Source organism: Drosophila kikkawai, chromosome X (assembly GCF_030179895.1).
Source record: "Drosophila kikkawai strain 14028-0561.14 chromosome X, DkikHiC1v2, whole genome shotgun sequence".
NCBI lineage: Eukaryota > Metazoa > Arthropoda > Insecta > Diptera > Drosophilidae > Drosophila > Drosophila kikkawai.
In genome coordinates, this window is record NC_091733.1 from 8,419,662 (window position 1) to 8,434,201 (window position 14,540).

The 14,540-nt window shown below is 44.7% G+C and overlaps 5 protein-coding genes across 8 annotated transcripts; 4 read left to right on the forward strand and 1 right to left on the reverse strand.

The window, feature by feature from the left end:
- Window positions 1–544: 544 nt before the first annotated feature.
- On the forward strand, window positions 545–1,857 carry LOC108079200 (ribonuclease H2 subunit B). Its single transcript, XM_017173464.3, has 2 exons — window positions 545–964; window positions 1,019–1,857. Exons 1-2 carry the CDS (start codon window positions 604–606, stop codon window positions 1,684–1,686), a joined length of 1,029 nt encoding a protein of 342 aa, XP_017028953.1. The 5' UTR covers window positions 545–603; the 3' UTR covers window positions 1,687–1,857.
- A 108-nt stretch (window positions 1,858–1,965) lies between these two features.
- On the forward strand, window positions 1,966–8,133 carry LOC108079198 (uncharacterized). Of its 4 annotated transcripts, none has more exons than XM_041774688.2 (5): window positions 1,966–2,440; window positions 2,602–3,094; window positions 4,738–4,880; window positions 5,490–5,682; window positions 5,758–8,133. In XM_041774688.2, exons 2-5 carry the CDS (start codon window positions 2,966–2,968, stop codon window positions 7,390–7,392), a joined length of 2,100 nt encoding a protein of 699 aa, XP_041630622.1. In that variant the 5' UTR covers window positions 1,966–2,440; window positions 2,602–2,965; the 3' UTR covers window positions 7,393–8,133. The 4 variants fall into 4 exon arrangements, with proteins under 4 accessions (XP_041630622.1, XP_041630623.1, XP_070144042.1 ...); XM_041774689.2 differs by having other exon boundaries at window positions 1,966–2,426; XM_070287941.1 differs by having other exon boundaries at window positions 1,966–2,332.
- Window positions 8,134–10,361: 2,228 nt separating this feature from the next.
- On the forward strand, window positions 10,362–11,643 carry LOC108079201 (fatty acid hydroxylase domain-containing protein 2). The gene is made up of 2 exons (XM_017173465.2): window positions 10,362–11,332; window positions 11,401–11,643. Exons 1-2 carry the CDS (start codon window positions 10,542–10,544, stop codon window positions 11,525–11,527), a joined length of 918 nt encoding a protein of 305 aa, XP_017028954.2. The 5' UTR covers window positions 10,362–10,541; the 3' UTR covers window positions 11,528–11,643.
- A 302-nt stretch (window positions 11,644–11,945) lies between these two features.
- Window positions 11,946–12,867, forward strand: l(1)G0004 (lethal (1) G0004). Its single transcript, XM_017173466.3, has one exon. It carries the CDS (start codon window positions 12,045–12,047, stop codon window positions 12,765–12,767), a length of 723 nt encoding a protein of 240 aa, XP_017028955.1. The 5' UTR covers window positions 11,946–12,044; the 3' UTR covers window positions 12,768–12,867.
- Window positions 12,835–14,359, reverse strand: Syx16 (syntaxin 16). The gene is made up of 4 exons (XM_017173462.3): window positions 14,259–14,359; window positions 14,066–14,205; window positions 13,870–14,003; window positions 12,835–13,800 (listed from the first exon to the last, which is right to left on the reverse strand). The coding sequence occupies exons 2-4, from the start codon at window positions 14,144–14,146 to the stop codon at window positions 12,936–12,938; spliced, it is 1,080 nt and encodes a 359-aa protein (XP_017028951.2). The 5' UTR covers window positions 14,147–14,205; window positions 14,259–14,359; the 3' UTR covers window positions 12,835–12,935.
- Between the last annotated feature and the right edge of the window lie 181 nt (window positions 14,360–14,540).

Consider the following 14,540-nt stretch of genomic DNA (forward strand, 5'->3'; position numbering starts at 1 on the left):
TGATAGCAAAAAAGTGATCGGATTTGGGATTTAATATTCGAAGGAGAAGGAGAGTTTTGTTTATTGTACTCCCTCCCACTCACTCAGGCTTCTCTATTAATCTGTTTCCCCGTCTCTCTCTGGAAACCTCTCCCTCTCTTTCTCACTCGCCCTCACTCACTCAATTTCTCTGTCACTCGCTCTCTATCTCCCTCTCTCTCTCTCTCTCTCTCTCACTCTCACTCACCCTCTCTCTCATTCTCTCTCACTCTCTCACTCCCTCTCTCTCTCTCTCACTCACTCACTCTCCCTCTCTCTCACTCTCTCTCTCCCACTCTCTCTCTCCCATTTTTTTTTTTTTCCCCCTACAAAGAGTATAAATAGAGGCACTTTCGCCGCACCTGCCTCAGATAGTGAACATCTAATTAGTTAATTAATTTCCTCATCGCTTTTACTACTGTAGTTAACCGATCTGGCGCCACAATTACTTCTTTTAAATACCTATCGAACAGTGCTAATAGCAATCGCCTATCGGCTGTGCCTATCGAAAGAATCTCATCGCTGACAAAAGCGGGAACCACAGTGTTGTTTACGTTTTCTAATTTATATTTTTACTTGAAAACAATGAGCAAGAAGGCAACGCGAGCAACTAAACCCAAGCCAGATCCTGATGTGGTGGCCACCGGCAAGAAATCCGCTGCCACGGCAGTGAAGAAAGTGCTCTTTGTGTCGCAGAAATTGCTGCCAAAGGATGCCGACGATCGCAGACTCCATCTGGAACGGTTTTTTCATCCGGGACAGGGAAAAGAAGCCCTGTTTGTCACCCATCCCGATGGCCAGATCATGGAGCTGCTGGAGTATGCAGAACCCCGCCGCAGTTGGCTCGTCAACAGCGAGGTCTGCTCCAATGGCCGTATATACATGACCACTCCGCTGGATCCCACGCTGCTGGCAATCCATCACCTCCGGAAGCATTGTGCTCAAAGTAAGATTGCCATTATATATTGGTATTAATATATTAACTTGTTTTTTCAACCAGGAGCAATGTCGCTGGACAACATTGCGGTGGAAGAGGCCAGGACGAGTCGCCTGCTAACCGAGTTTCTTAACCCCGACAGCCTCAAGTGCGTGGCAGATGTGAAGAGGTCCGGGGATCAGAGTTTCTACAAGTACAACCAAGAGCGTACGCTGGCCTGGCTGGCCCTGAAGACGCGCCAGGTGGCCGGGATCCTGAAGGAGAAGCAAGTCCACTGCGGCCACAGTGCCCAGTCGCAGAATTTTGTACGCAGCGACAAACTGGCGGCGGAGAATGCGACCAGCGAGATGGATTACACACGCATGGCCAGCGATATTGTGGGTCGGTATCTGGACGCCGATCTGCACGATCTGCTCACAGGATATCTGCACATTCCGAGTGAGATTCAAGCGATTGTTGAGGAGAAGGCGGCTACCCAGAAGCGGAAATCAAAGGCTGGAAAGGACGATGGCAGCGATTCAAAAAAGATTAAATTAAGTGATAGCGATGTAGGGGCTAAACTGAAAAGCAGCGGTCTCCTGGACAGCGATGGGGATCTCAATGCCAGCGTTACGTCGCCTACAGCCACTCCCGCACCGCTGAAGGAACGCTCGCTAACCGCCAAGGAGAAAGCCCTGGCAAAGGGAGCCAAGGGCACCAAGAGCATTGCTTCCTTCTTTAAAGTCAAGTAGATTTAATGGTTTCGGTGGCATCGCAGTTTTAATATTAATTTTTTTTCGTGTTCACTTTAGTGTAATTTCCTTGCTTATCCGCATTTTACTTCCAACTTTTTAAATGTTCATAAAACGAAATCGTTGTGTTTTGCTGCAAAATATTTATAATGCAAGACATTTTACACAGTTTCCAGCATACATATATTTATTTATCATCTATAAACTGCTACAAAATTACAAATAACCATTTAATAGTTTGCAATTGATTAAAAAATTAGAATTTGAAATTGCCGCCTTGTAAGCTCATGCGCACTGTTGGCCGAGACCACAGCAGCTGTTGGGGTTGCCAGGATCTGCGACAATTCCGTAGCGTGCTTACTGGCGTTGGCCCTTGGAAAGAGGGTGGCAGCCCTGATTTACTGTTACAAATCTGCTGGCTCCTTTGTTTCGCTTCGTTTTCTCGTTCAGTTGTTGCTGTGCGCGCTCCCACGTCCCAGGCTAACGGTGAATTCTGCCTTCCACGCGATTCGCATTTCACCATTCATCCCCCAGTCCCCACACCCTCGCATTCGTTCATCCTGCTGCTGCTGTTGTTTTTTCTATATGCCTTGAATTTTCGGGTTAACAACAATCCCATAAGGCGTCTGGAGCTCACTCTGTATTTGTGTTGTTGCTTATTAGTTTTGCATTAATCCAAAGTGAACGGAATAGAAAGAGTGGCGTCACACGAAAAGAAAATTTTCTTTGGCGTCGTTTGTGTATGTGTGATAGTGTATGCTCTCTCAGCTTGTGATTTTATATATGTATGCACATATATGTATTATATGTGCACGCGTGTGTGGCAGTGTTCAGATAAAATAAAAAATAATACTCGTGGCGAGTACAACAAATACAACGGCGGAGTTAGCAACAATTTTGTTTTGTTTTCAACAGCACCAGCAGCAGTAGCAACAATAACAAACGCACAAAAGCATGCAACGGTAAACAGTCAAGGACAATACAAGACGCCGTTCTCTGTGTGTGTGTGTGAGCAAGTGCAACAATAAAAACAACACCATGTGGCACAAATAACGGGGCAGCAAAGTAGCAAAAACAAAAAAATAGATAGGAAAACAAAACAAAAGGCAGGAACAAATCACACACGAGGCTAAAGGAAAACGGAGGCTGCAAAAAAGAGAAGAAAAAACAGCGAAAAGGAGAGGGCAGCCAACAAGACCCCCCACCCCCACTCCCTCCGGACATTTGGCGCCAGCACGGGCAGAGCCAGCGACTGCGACTGCGGCTGCGACAGAGCACCATGTGGTGGCTCCTTTCCTCCTTCACATCCGCATCCACTTCCTCTACCTCTCCCGCTCTCCTCTGTCGCACGCTGCATTGGATCCTGCCCTGCTTCTTCCTCTTCTTCCTGGCGCTGCTGCCTGCAAACGTAAGTGCATTCGATAAATTTAAATTAAATTTCAATTGCGTTTGCGTTTGCGCTATCCCCCGCGGAAATAAATACATTTCATATTTACACACTTTTTTTTCGGTACGTCAAAGCGAATAAAAAAAAACAGTAAACAAACTCAGCCGTACGGTGGTAACTTGATAAAGCGAAAAAATCACTATTTTCATGGTAATTTTAATAAGCATAAACAAAAAGAATAACATTTAAATGATTTAAAGAAAATGCCTTGCCTACTTTTTGGGGCTACGGACATGGCTTTTATTATTTTGTAAAATATATATTAGTTTCTCTTGCATTATTGTATTGTATTTAAAGTATTGTTTTCTTAAGCATTTCAACAAAGCATATATAATTATATTTATTCGATTTCCGGTATAAAAATAAAACACGTACAAAACAAAAACGTTGCAAAAAAAAATTAATTGTAATTACGTAAAAAACAAGTAAAGGAATCTAGTATTTAAATAATACAAATTAAATACGTTCAAATAAAAAATTTATAAACGAATAACTAAATGTGAATAAATATTATAATTATAGTAGTATACATATAATATAAACTATATTAAATCAACGTAAGTGACATATCAATGTTGCATGCATCTGAATTTAAATTTGATTGCGATTTGTTCCCCAGGGCCAAAAATACATTTCCCATTTCCACAAACAACCAAATGACAGCGACTTTTATAGGAACAACAAATGTAATTAAATTCGAAAACATCTTTACACTTTATCTTACTTAATTCGATAATTAAACTAAAAATATTGTGCACTAAATAATATAAATAATATGAAATAATTATTTGAGTCAGTTTTATAGCAATAACTATACATAAATTTTAAATTATCATAGACTGAATAGTATTTGAAAATAATTATAATAAAACTACAAATATTATGCACTGAAAATAATACGAGTCTGTGTATGAACAATAATATGAATAATATTAAATAATATGAATAATATTTTTAAAAAATTCGAACCAGTGTTCAAGAAATAACTCTAATTAATTTAAGCATTTTTACGCATTGAATATTATGAATATAATTTAAAAATAATTCGAGCCAGTGTAGCTGAGTGCACTTTTCCCGTATGTCCATAATTGCTTTCCCTTTCTCTGCTTTATTATGGCAGCTGGTTGTTTATGGCTTGTCGGACTCCTCTTTGGGGCCCAGCGATATTGACAATGACATTTTCATTTGCCTTGCCCTGCCCTGTGCCCACTGTTTGTTTTGCCTTTGTTTTAAATTGCAACGGCAGAGGCTAATTGCTGCACAGAGAAAAAACACTTGTCCTAATAAAATTCTTGCAGATTCTTTCTAGAACAAAATAATATACACATATGTATCCTTTTCTGCTAAAAATTTAAACAGGAATGCCGAAAGTTACACCATAAACATATAGTTAACAATTTAATATAATGTCTTTGACCCAAAGTAATTAAATCTTTATGTCTTAAGCTGGAAAATTATATATCAATACCTTACATTCTTAATTCCTTATGAGCTATATATATACATACAGATTATATATCCATACCCAGAATCTTGATTTTTTTTTTTTAAAGCCTCTCATCAGTTACCTTTTGCTGACATTTCCCCAATTGCCCCTTTTACAGGTGACGGCTAGATTTTGCGAGGGCTGTAGCCAAGGATGCTGCACACAGGGCTGTTGTCCCCCATACCAGGGCGGACCACGCCCACTGCCGCCGCCCTCGGAACATGTCCTCAATCTGTTCTTTATCAGCCACTGGTTCTTTTGGTAAGTGCGAGTCCGAATTTTAGTTTAAGAATTTACGAGTACCCGGTGCCCATGGTCATGGATGCATCGTTTGGATGGGGTATTCCCCGGAGGCCGGCTGCAAGGCCGATGGGCGGCTGGGCGCAGACCTCCAGCTGATTGGCATTGTGTGGCATGCGAGATATTATTATTATTGGCAGCAAAGGTGGCGCCCACAGCCGGCACTGCTACTGGGTTGCGTCAAGTCAAAAGTCGAGTCAAGTCGAGGAGGGGAGGCTTATGCAAGCGGTGCCAGTGCCAGAGCCAGTTGCCGTTGCCGGTGCCTCCCCAGGGGGGTGCCCCATGGAAATGGCAATGCCAACTAATGAGACACACGGCCCACAGTCGTCGCTCCCGCTGCACTGCTCACATAATCCCATCTCTTGGCCACCAAAAAACGGCAAACAAATTTCAGTCGGAATTCGATTACGGGCACAACAGGACACGGATCCCGCCATCTGTGGCCGCCATCTGGGCCAAAGAACATGGGTTTCTTCATCCAGTCGCGCCAGCTGCAAACCGAGCAGTGAATCCGGAATAATAATAATAAGAGAAAAATCCATATGACTGTCAACCATTTTCACTCTGCAGGTGCGTGGTTGTGGCCATCATCCTGGCCATCCTGTGTGCCTACTCGCTGTGGAAGAAGCGGCGAACTCTGTGCGGCTGGGGATTCAACGAGCATCACACCCAGTCCGAGGGCGACTCGGCCGGATCCTGCTATGCGCCTCCACAGTATAGTCGCTGCAACTCGTTCCATCATCCACCACCCCCTTACACCGAGGTAAATGCTCCTGAAGGACATCCCCAAGAGCCTTAAATTATTATTTCCCTAATACCTGTATTTTCTGCTCCCCAGGTGACCTCCAAGCCGGATCTATATCCGCTCGTCTTCACCTGCAATAGCGATGCGGGCAATGGCAAGGGCAACGGCAGCTCCAGTTACCTGATGGTCCAGTATTTCCGCAACTACATTGTCCGGCCGGCAGCGGGTGGATCGTTGAGCGCCGCTAGCACTGTCGACTCCCTCAGCTCCAGCTTCATTTGCAATGCCAACGAGGCGAACACCTTGGTGCCGCCGCCATACTCCCGTGCAGCCAGTCCAGAGCTGGGATTGCATCATTACGTGGCACATGCCCATGCCCATGGAGGACATGGAGGCGCCGGTGTCAACCATCTGCGATCCATGGAGCAGGCTCAGCAGGTTCAAACAGCTCCCGTGCATCATTATGGCCTGCCTAGATCAGCGTCCCAGCTGGTGGAGCCAGATGTCTACCAGCCGCGAGTGATGCCCGTCCAGGCGCAGCACTACGCCACCGTGGCTCTGGGCAGTGCTCCCGGCGGAGGAGCTCTCTACAGCACCCGGCTGCATGCCTCCCACGAGGAGGGAGTGGGCATTGGCTATCTCCAATCCCAAAGCGATCAACACTTCCGCTACATGGCGAACAGCAGTAGCAGCCTGAGCGACATCTTCGTGAACAATAGCTGTGTGGCGGGAATCCTGCCGGAAAACCCTGGTGTTGGCATTGGAGGAGGAGGAGGAGCTGGAGGAGGTGCCTCTCAGAGCGCAGAGAGCGGAGCAGCCACTCAGGCTGCCTCTCTCAACAGCCTAGCAATGGGCGGTATGTGTGCCAGCGGAACGGGAGCCTCCGGAGGATCTGGAACGCCAGTTATTTATAGCAACGGCTGCATTCAGCCCAATCCCCTGCACAGTCTGGAGAACTGCTGTCAGCCGTCGGCTCAGGCCTCGGGAGTGAGCAGCTTGGCAAATATCGGAACACCAGGATCGCCGCCGCAGGCCACCAGCCCCACGGGCGAGGTTCGCGAGATACTCGACCAGATTCGTCAGCTCCAGGCAGGTGTTAGCTATGAACAACTCTTGCTAGACGGAACTGGAGCCAAGCCGAGGCTGCAACACACGCTATCGACACCCTCGAATTCGCAGCAGGTGCTCCAGCCCATCCTGACCACATCGGCATCCATTTCGGGCGGCGGCGGCAGCGGTAGCGGCCTGAGCAGCGGGCGTAGTAAAAAGTTTTTTGGCTCCGGCAGCAAATCTCAGCCCAACAAGGCTCTATATATACCCATGGCGGCCATTGGATCGGCATCGGGTTCCGGCGGAGCACAGCGCTGTGTGCTCAAGAGTCCCGTGAGCAGCGTTGTAAGTGGTGCTAGCTTCTTTGTCAATCGGGGACGTGTGGCCCGAAAGGGTTGGATCACACGGTCGGCGCCCACGACTCCTGGCAGCGCCCTGCCCCCCAATCGACTTGGCGACGATAGTCCGCTGCTGTTAAATGAGCACGATGAGGATGCCATTGATGATAATGATGAGGAAGACGAAGAGGAGGAGGAGGAGGAAAAGCATCAGCGAAACCGGAGTCATGTGCATCAGGATACTGACAGCGAAACGGAGGCGGAGGCGCGGAATCACCATCACCAGCAGCAGCGTCACCAACGAGGGCATCGCAGCCATCGTCGTGGACAGCTTGAATAATAGTGGGCGTGGTCACCCCGGTCGCCAGTGTCATTTAGTAGTTGTTGTTGTAGCTCAAGGTTCTCCCCTAGGATTAAGCTTTTAAACGAAGGCAGGGGCAAGAGGCCGCTTTGGCTGAGGGCACGGCAAGTCGGTTAGCCTTAAGTTAGGAAATTGAGAAAGCGTTCTGGCAAATGGAAACCAGTTTCAAAAATATTTGAATTTTTCAATAGGATCAATAGTCTTTGACTGGACCCACTAAAAAGCCCGTTGAGACTGGAGAATTGGAACTGTAGCGAACCTGGCAAACAGCATTAAACGATGTTGCAGGAATTTTAACAAAAAAATTATAAATAGTCTTTAATTTATAGCTTTAATCTCTTTGTTTTTATTAGTTTTTGAAAAGTGGGAACACCAGAATTGTATCATTATTTCAACAATCAGTATTACTACAAAAGCTTACCACAAGTATATCATTATTTAATTATTTCTTAAATTATTAGATTAGTTATTATTATTTTTATTGTTACCCGAAGGAAATGTCTGTTTGTTGAGCTTCCATGAATAGTTAAACAATTGAAATTATATATTATTATATAAATCCCTTTCATTAGCTATTAACAAAACAAAAACCAAAAAACGAAGTTTTACATTTTGGATAATATGTAAAAACAAAGGTGGAAGGTTTCATTAATTAATTGAAAATAACAATGTTTATTTCAAACTTTTTAAACTAAGACTTTTTCAAATATTCACCCAATATTCAAAGCGATTTATTCCATTCGAAAGACAGCGCCAGATCAACTTGCATTATTATTTGAGGAAGGCCTTTCTTGCGTTGCACTTGGAGAATTTTTAACAAGTCACAAGGACAGATGACAAATTGCACAAAAGATTTAAATCGACTTAGGGTATGCATGTATGTATGTGGTAATAATAACAATAAAATTAATAATAATTAAAACCAAACACAAGAAAACCAAAAGGAGCAGAAAAAGTCAAAAGTGTTTGTCGCCTAGATGGAGATTTTGTAATTAAGTGTACATTTTAAGAAAGCAAACTCACACGAATAAACCAAAAGAGAAGTAAAAAGCAAAGACAATGTAAAAGATTAAGATGTGTAACATGGGTTTTTAATTTTTAATTTTAATTCATTAATAATAACTCCATGGCATTACGCATCTTATTTCGCTTACATTGTTTTTGCTACAACACTCAAAGTACAGATTCAGATTAAGGATATATGTGAAATATGCAAAACTGTGCAGGCATTCGGTTGAAAAATAAGGGAAAAAATTTAAATTAAAAAATCTAAAAATCGTGAAATTACAAAAAAATGAGACTAAGGGGGATAATGAGAGGAACGGAAAGCAAAGGAAACGATTGAATGCAACAGTGCCTTTCAACTAAATTAAAACAAGACAACCACAAGCCACAAAAAGAGAGCCACACTCAAAATTAGCACAAGCTTAAAGTCCACATACATGGATGGAACAGGAACAGGAACGGGAAGCGGAACCGGAGCTTCAAGAGGAAGGCCAACCAACCAATCCACATAAAGACACGAAACAATCCAATGAACAAGGCAATATTTATATATCTGCTTAAGCATTAGATATATAAATATAAAGTGTATGAGTATGTATGGATACTACCAATACGTGTGTACGACAATTACTTTAAGTGAATTTTACAATTCATTGGCATTTTATTTTGTTCGGCGCATCAGTAACAGTTCCCTGAACTTATCAGTTCTTCTGGCTTATTTCAATGCGATCCAAGTTCGTCTATCTGTGCTTCAATACATAATACATAAATATACAACTAAACAATTAATTAATGAATTATTTAGCATAGCAAAATCTGATAAACGAAAACTGAAAACTGAATACTGAGGGCAGAGTCGTCAAGGCGAATATCTCCAAAAAGCAAGTGAATTGTTGTAAAGATGGGTATCGAAAACCAAAAATAAATAAAAAGGAAACCCACAAACAAAATAAAAATAATACAAAAAAAAAGATAACAAAGAACTACGAGCCCAATTTAAGTCAAATATACAAAGATGGAAAATATAACAATAAATAAAAGAAAAATTAAAAAAAATTGTATTTTTGTCAAGTATTAATGATATATTTTTTTATAAATTAATCTCATTATTTAAGTCCTTAATATAATTTATATATTATTTTCTAATCCTGAAAACTGTGTTGGAGTTTCTTCCTTTTCAGATCCTAAAGTTGGCCCCCTGGCCTCCTGATCAAATTCAAAGTAAGTTAATCCGTTTTGATACAAATCGTACCACCTGCCAACACATTGATAAAATACAAACCAAAATATATATTTTTTATTATATTTATTTCTAGATAGCTTAGCTGGAAACGCAAAAGTTTGCATACAAACCCCCGTAATATTGAATTGGGCAAGGGCCCAACGATCTAATCTTCAAACGTCTTGAACTTTGAAACGGTGAGATTTGGAAAAGCTCTAACAAGCCAACTAAGGAAAGCCACTATGGAGAGTGTCCCGACTACAGAATACCCCTTCCTTAGAGTCCTGTCTGTTTTCTGGTGAGATAATAACATAGTCTTAGTCCTAATTGTAGTACTTCGACACCCAATATCTCAAAAATTTGATAATATTTCCTATAATTGATTTATTTACTTTTTATATTTATATTTATTATATTTATATACAATAGCTCACCTTTTTTACTAATAATGTATACCTTTTACTCAACGGTAAACAGTACTACCTATAACTATATATAGAATAAAGCCTAATCTTAAGACAGTAGTAATACCTGGCAATAATCTCACATCGACTGCGAAAGAAAACGATAAGCAAGCTAGATTTCTAAATTCGAACGTAATGCTAATCAGCTGGTACTAGACCCCCGTGCAGTCATATATATAGTGATATATAGAGAGTGCTCGGGAACCCAATGATTGGGCTTAGCCGATCTTTGCAATGACCTTCAGAAGACTTACCTGGCATTTATTTAAAAAAGAGTTATTAAAAGAATCTATAGACTATTTAAAGGACTAATTACCAGGGACCGTAAATAATGATTATCAGATTATACATGGAAATATGATACAAGGTATGTCCTCCTTCTGGACTCTGACAAAAGCTTCCACAGCACCAATGGAGCTAACTGGCTGTAGGGTATTATGCCATCGCGAAACCAACAGGTGGCTCCTAGTCCGGCGACTAGTTTTCGCCAAGACCTCGATCACGACACAATGATGGACACCCTGCTGGCTGGCTGGGCTCAAACCGGTGACTATTTACAGGAACTGTGGCTCACACTTCTCAATGTTGTGGGCGATGATCCGTGGCGCCTTTGGGTGCCGGGCAGCACGGTGGTCATATTCTCGGTCTACTGGCTGTACGCGGGCTTATTCACGCTGATGGATATTACCAATCGACCGAGATTCCTGCGCAAGTACAAGATTCAGCCGGGCCAGAATGAGCCAGTGGATCTGGGGCGACTCTGGAGCGCCGTAAAGGTGGTGCTCTTTAACCTGACGGTGGTGAATATGCTTACCTCCTGGGTGTTCTTCGAGCTGGTCTTCAAGTCGGAGAACAGCGGCGATATCCGGGTGCTGCCCACGTTCCGGCGTGCCCTCCGGGATGTGGCCATTTTTGTGGTGCTGGAGGAGGTCATGTTCTACTATGCCCATCGGTTGTTACACCACCGATCAGTGTATAAATATGTCCACAAGAAGCATCACGAGTGGACCGCTCCCATAGCTGCCATCACCCTGTATGCCCATCCCATTGAGCACATTATGGCCAATCTGCTGCCAGTGGCCACATCCCTTGCCCTCCTGGGCACCCATGTGGCCCTCGCCTATGTGATCTTCGGCCTGGCCGTTGTCAACTCAATGAGCGACCACACCGGCTACAGTTTTCCCTGGTCGGCAAACTCGGTGCGCTTCCACGACTACCATCATGCCAAGTGAGTGGGATCTCTTGCCTTGCGATATTTCCTCTTCTAATCCGGATTCTACTCGTATCTCTCGGCAGGTTCAACTACAACTACGGTGTGCTGGGTCTCTTGGACAAGCTGCATGGAACTTACCGCGCCACTCCCGAGGTCAAGGTTCCTGCTCAAAGGATTAAAGGCAAGCCTGGCAAAAGGAAAGCTAAATAGTGGCCTCTGGAATGGCTTAACTTGATATATACATATTTTTTTTATTGTTTAACAATGTACATAGATATATGTTGTAAAGAAAACATTTAAATATATAAACATACATATATGGGCAAGTTGAGAGAGATAATTAGGTTGCCATTTTATAAAATGCTTTTTGCAGTTGTCCCACTAACTAACAATTAAAAAAAAAACAGTTCTTAAAGTTATTTCAGTAGTTAATATTATAGAGCAAACATTATTATCCCATTTTTTTATAATCTCCCAAACTCAAATGAAAATTTAAATTAACGTCTTTGTTGTTACATTTAAAAATTCGAAAAAAAATCGATATATCGATAGTCGCCAGAAACATCGATATTTCTCCTAAAACGGCGTTGCCGGACTTTACGCTGAAAGTGTATCGGCAGTGTGACCCTTTTAGTTAGTGTTTTCATCGCAGTGCCGCACGTGGAATTAAATTTTGGAAAACAACGCAATTGTCTAAAACGAAATAGCAACCGAAAAAGATCACATTATGGAGGTGGAGAACATCAAGGCCGACGCCTTCGAGCCAACGAAGAAGGCTACCAAGCGCAGTGCCGCCGGGAGCAGCCAGCAGGACACCGAGATGCAGGTGGACGAGGCGACTGGCATCGAGGGTCAAGTACTGGGTTCCGCACGGGCTTCCGCCCCGCCCAAGGCGAAGCGGGCCAGGAGCGAGCTGCGCAAGGTGTCCGTGCCGCCGCACCGTTACTCCTCCCTTAAGGAGCACTGGATGAAGATCTTCACGCCCGTGGTGGAGCACATGAAGCTGCAAATCCGCTTTAACATGAAGGCACGCCAGGTGGAGCTGCGCATCGGTCCGGAAACGCCAGACATTGCCAACCTGCAGCGAGGAGCGGACTTTGTGCGTGCCTTTCTTTGCGGCTTCGAGGTGGACGATGCCCTGGCACTGCTGCGACTGGAGGATCTCTTCGTCGAGTCCTTCGAGATCAAGGATGTGAAGACGCTGCGCGGCGACCATCAGTCGCGTGCCATCGGTCGCCTGGCCGGCAAGGGTGGACGCACCAAATTCACCATCGAAAACGTGACCAAGACCCGCATTGTGCTCGCCGACAGCAAAATCCACATTCTGGGCAGCTACCAGAACATCCAGCTGGCGCGCCGTGCCGTCTGCAACCTGATCCTTGGATCGCCGCCCAGCAAGGTGTACGGAAACCTGCGCTCCGTCGCCTCACGCCTCTCGGAGCGCATGTGATCGGGACTGTGATCTCGCCCCATCGCAGCGGGAAGAAGTAGTTCTTTGTTTTTTTTAGCATTAGCAATAAATAATAAATATAACATGTATTTTAATCATACATTCATTTACAATATACACACACACAAAAACGAGAACGACATGGAGATATCGCCTGGAATGGCCGAGCTAGAGCTTGGTGAGGATGAGCAGCAGCAGCATGAAGAAGGTGACAGCTGCCAGGACCAGAATGATGCACATCTTGCGATTCTTGCGCTGGTACATCTCCGCCTTGTGAAGCTGCCGCAATCCCTCGGAGACGCGCGTCTGCGTCTGCTCCACATTGTAGTCGATGCGGTCCAGCACAGTGCCCTGCTCCTGCACCATATGTCCTAGATCCTTGAAGATATCATTCAAGTCGTATATGGACTTTACAATCTTGGTCACCTCCTCCTCGCGATGCTGCGCCAGACGAGTGTTCTCCTCCTCGAAGAGCAGCAGCTGCTGCTGGGTCATCCGGCTGGTTGGCGGACGCTGAAAGTGATCGTCGATTGCCTGTTCATCGTCCTCAAATAGGTAAGCATTGCCGCCCCCCAGTTTGCCAGCAGCAGTCAGACCTCCGTTGACTGCAGGCTGTAGGAAGTTGTCGAAGGAGTCCACAAAATTGTTGACACCGCCCTGCTCGCCTAGCTCTACGTTGGTGAATACATCGCCGGCGCCGCCGCCGTCATCAAAGTACTTCTGCGAGCGCTCTTCGCGCGAGTTCAGCTGCATCAGATAGGCGTTCTGGCTGGCGCGGAACTTGAAAGTCAGCTCCTGAAGCTGCAGTAGGGCGCAGTGCACGGCATTGGCGGTTAGGCGCTGCTCCACCTTGCTGCCCACGCCCAGGCTGGAGCGCACGCACTGGATGTGCCGGTGTGTGGATGTGATCAGCTTGGAGATGTTCTGACTTAGCACCTCGATGTCGCACTCGTCGTCCTGCTTGTCATCGAAGGCGGGACGCAGCAGGTGGCGGGCGTGCAGGGAGCCCAGCTCATCCAGTTTGGGCTTGATTCTACAGCAAAAATATTCAATGTTAGAGGAATGCCCGGAGGAGAGGCTGTGTCAGCGAACGAACACCTACTTGGACATGGTGTACTGCGCCTCCTCGAACTTGTCCAGCCAGGTGGGCGGCGTCCCATAGTCGTCCTGCAGCTCTAGACCCTCCTCTGCCTCGCGAACCGAGTGCTTTAGCAGTCGCTCCGCATCGCTGCCTCGCTTTAACACAAAAACATATGGTCAAAACAGACTTTCAACTAACTTTTATTGGGTTTACTCACCCGATCATCATAGTGACTGCGATTCTTGGAGGCATTGTTGCGCATGATGACGAACACCTCCGTCAGGTTGCGCGACGTCATCGTTTGTGTGTGTTTTGGTGTGCTAGTTGTGGTAATAAAACGGCATCCTTGGGCCCTTTCTGCGTATAAAAAGTTCGAAAATATGCCTAAAACTTGAAATTTTCCATCTTACTCGCGTTGAAGTGTGACCAAATGCGTTTACTGGAAAATTGTTTTACAGAGTGCCTTAACGGTTGTGTTTCAGTGCTGTGAAGCGCCCTCCCGCGAATAAAGCTGTTATGACAATTATATTTAAATAAATTCAACATTTTAAATATTTTAAAATGTAAATAATTACGGAAATGCTATGATTGAGTAGCTTGTCCCTGCCTGCTAGCTGGGAATTTATTTCTCCGAAGCAGTGACCCACAAATCCCGTGACTCTAGAACACTGGCGAACGGGTCACGAACTATC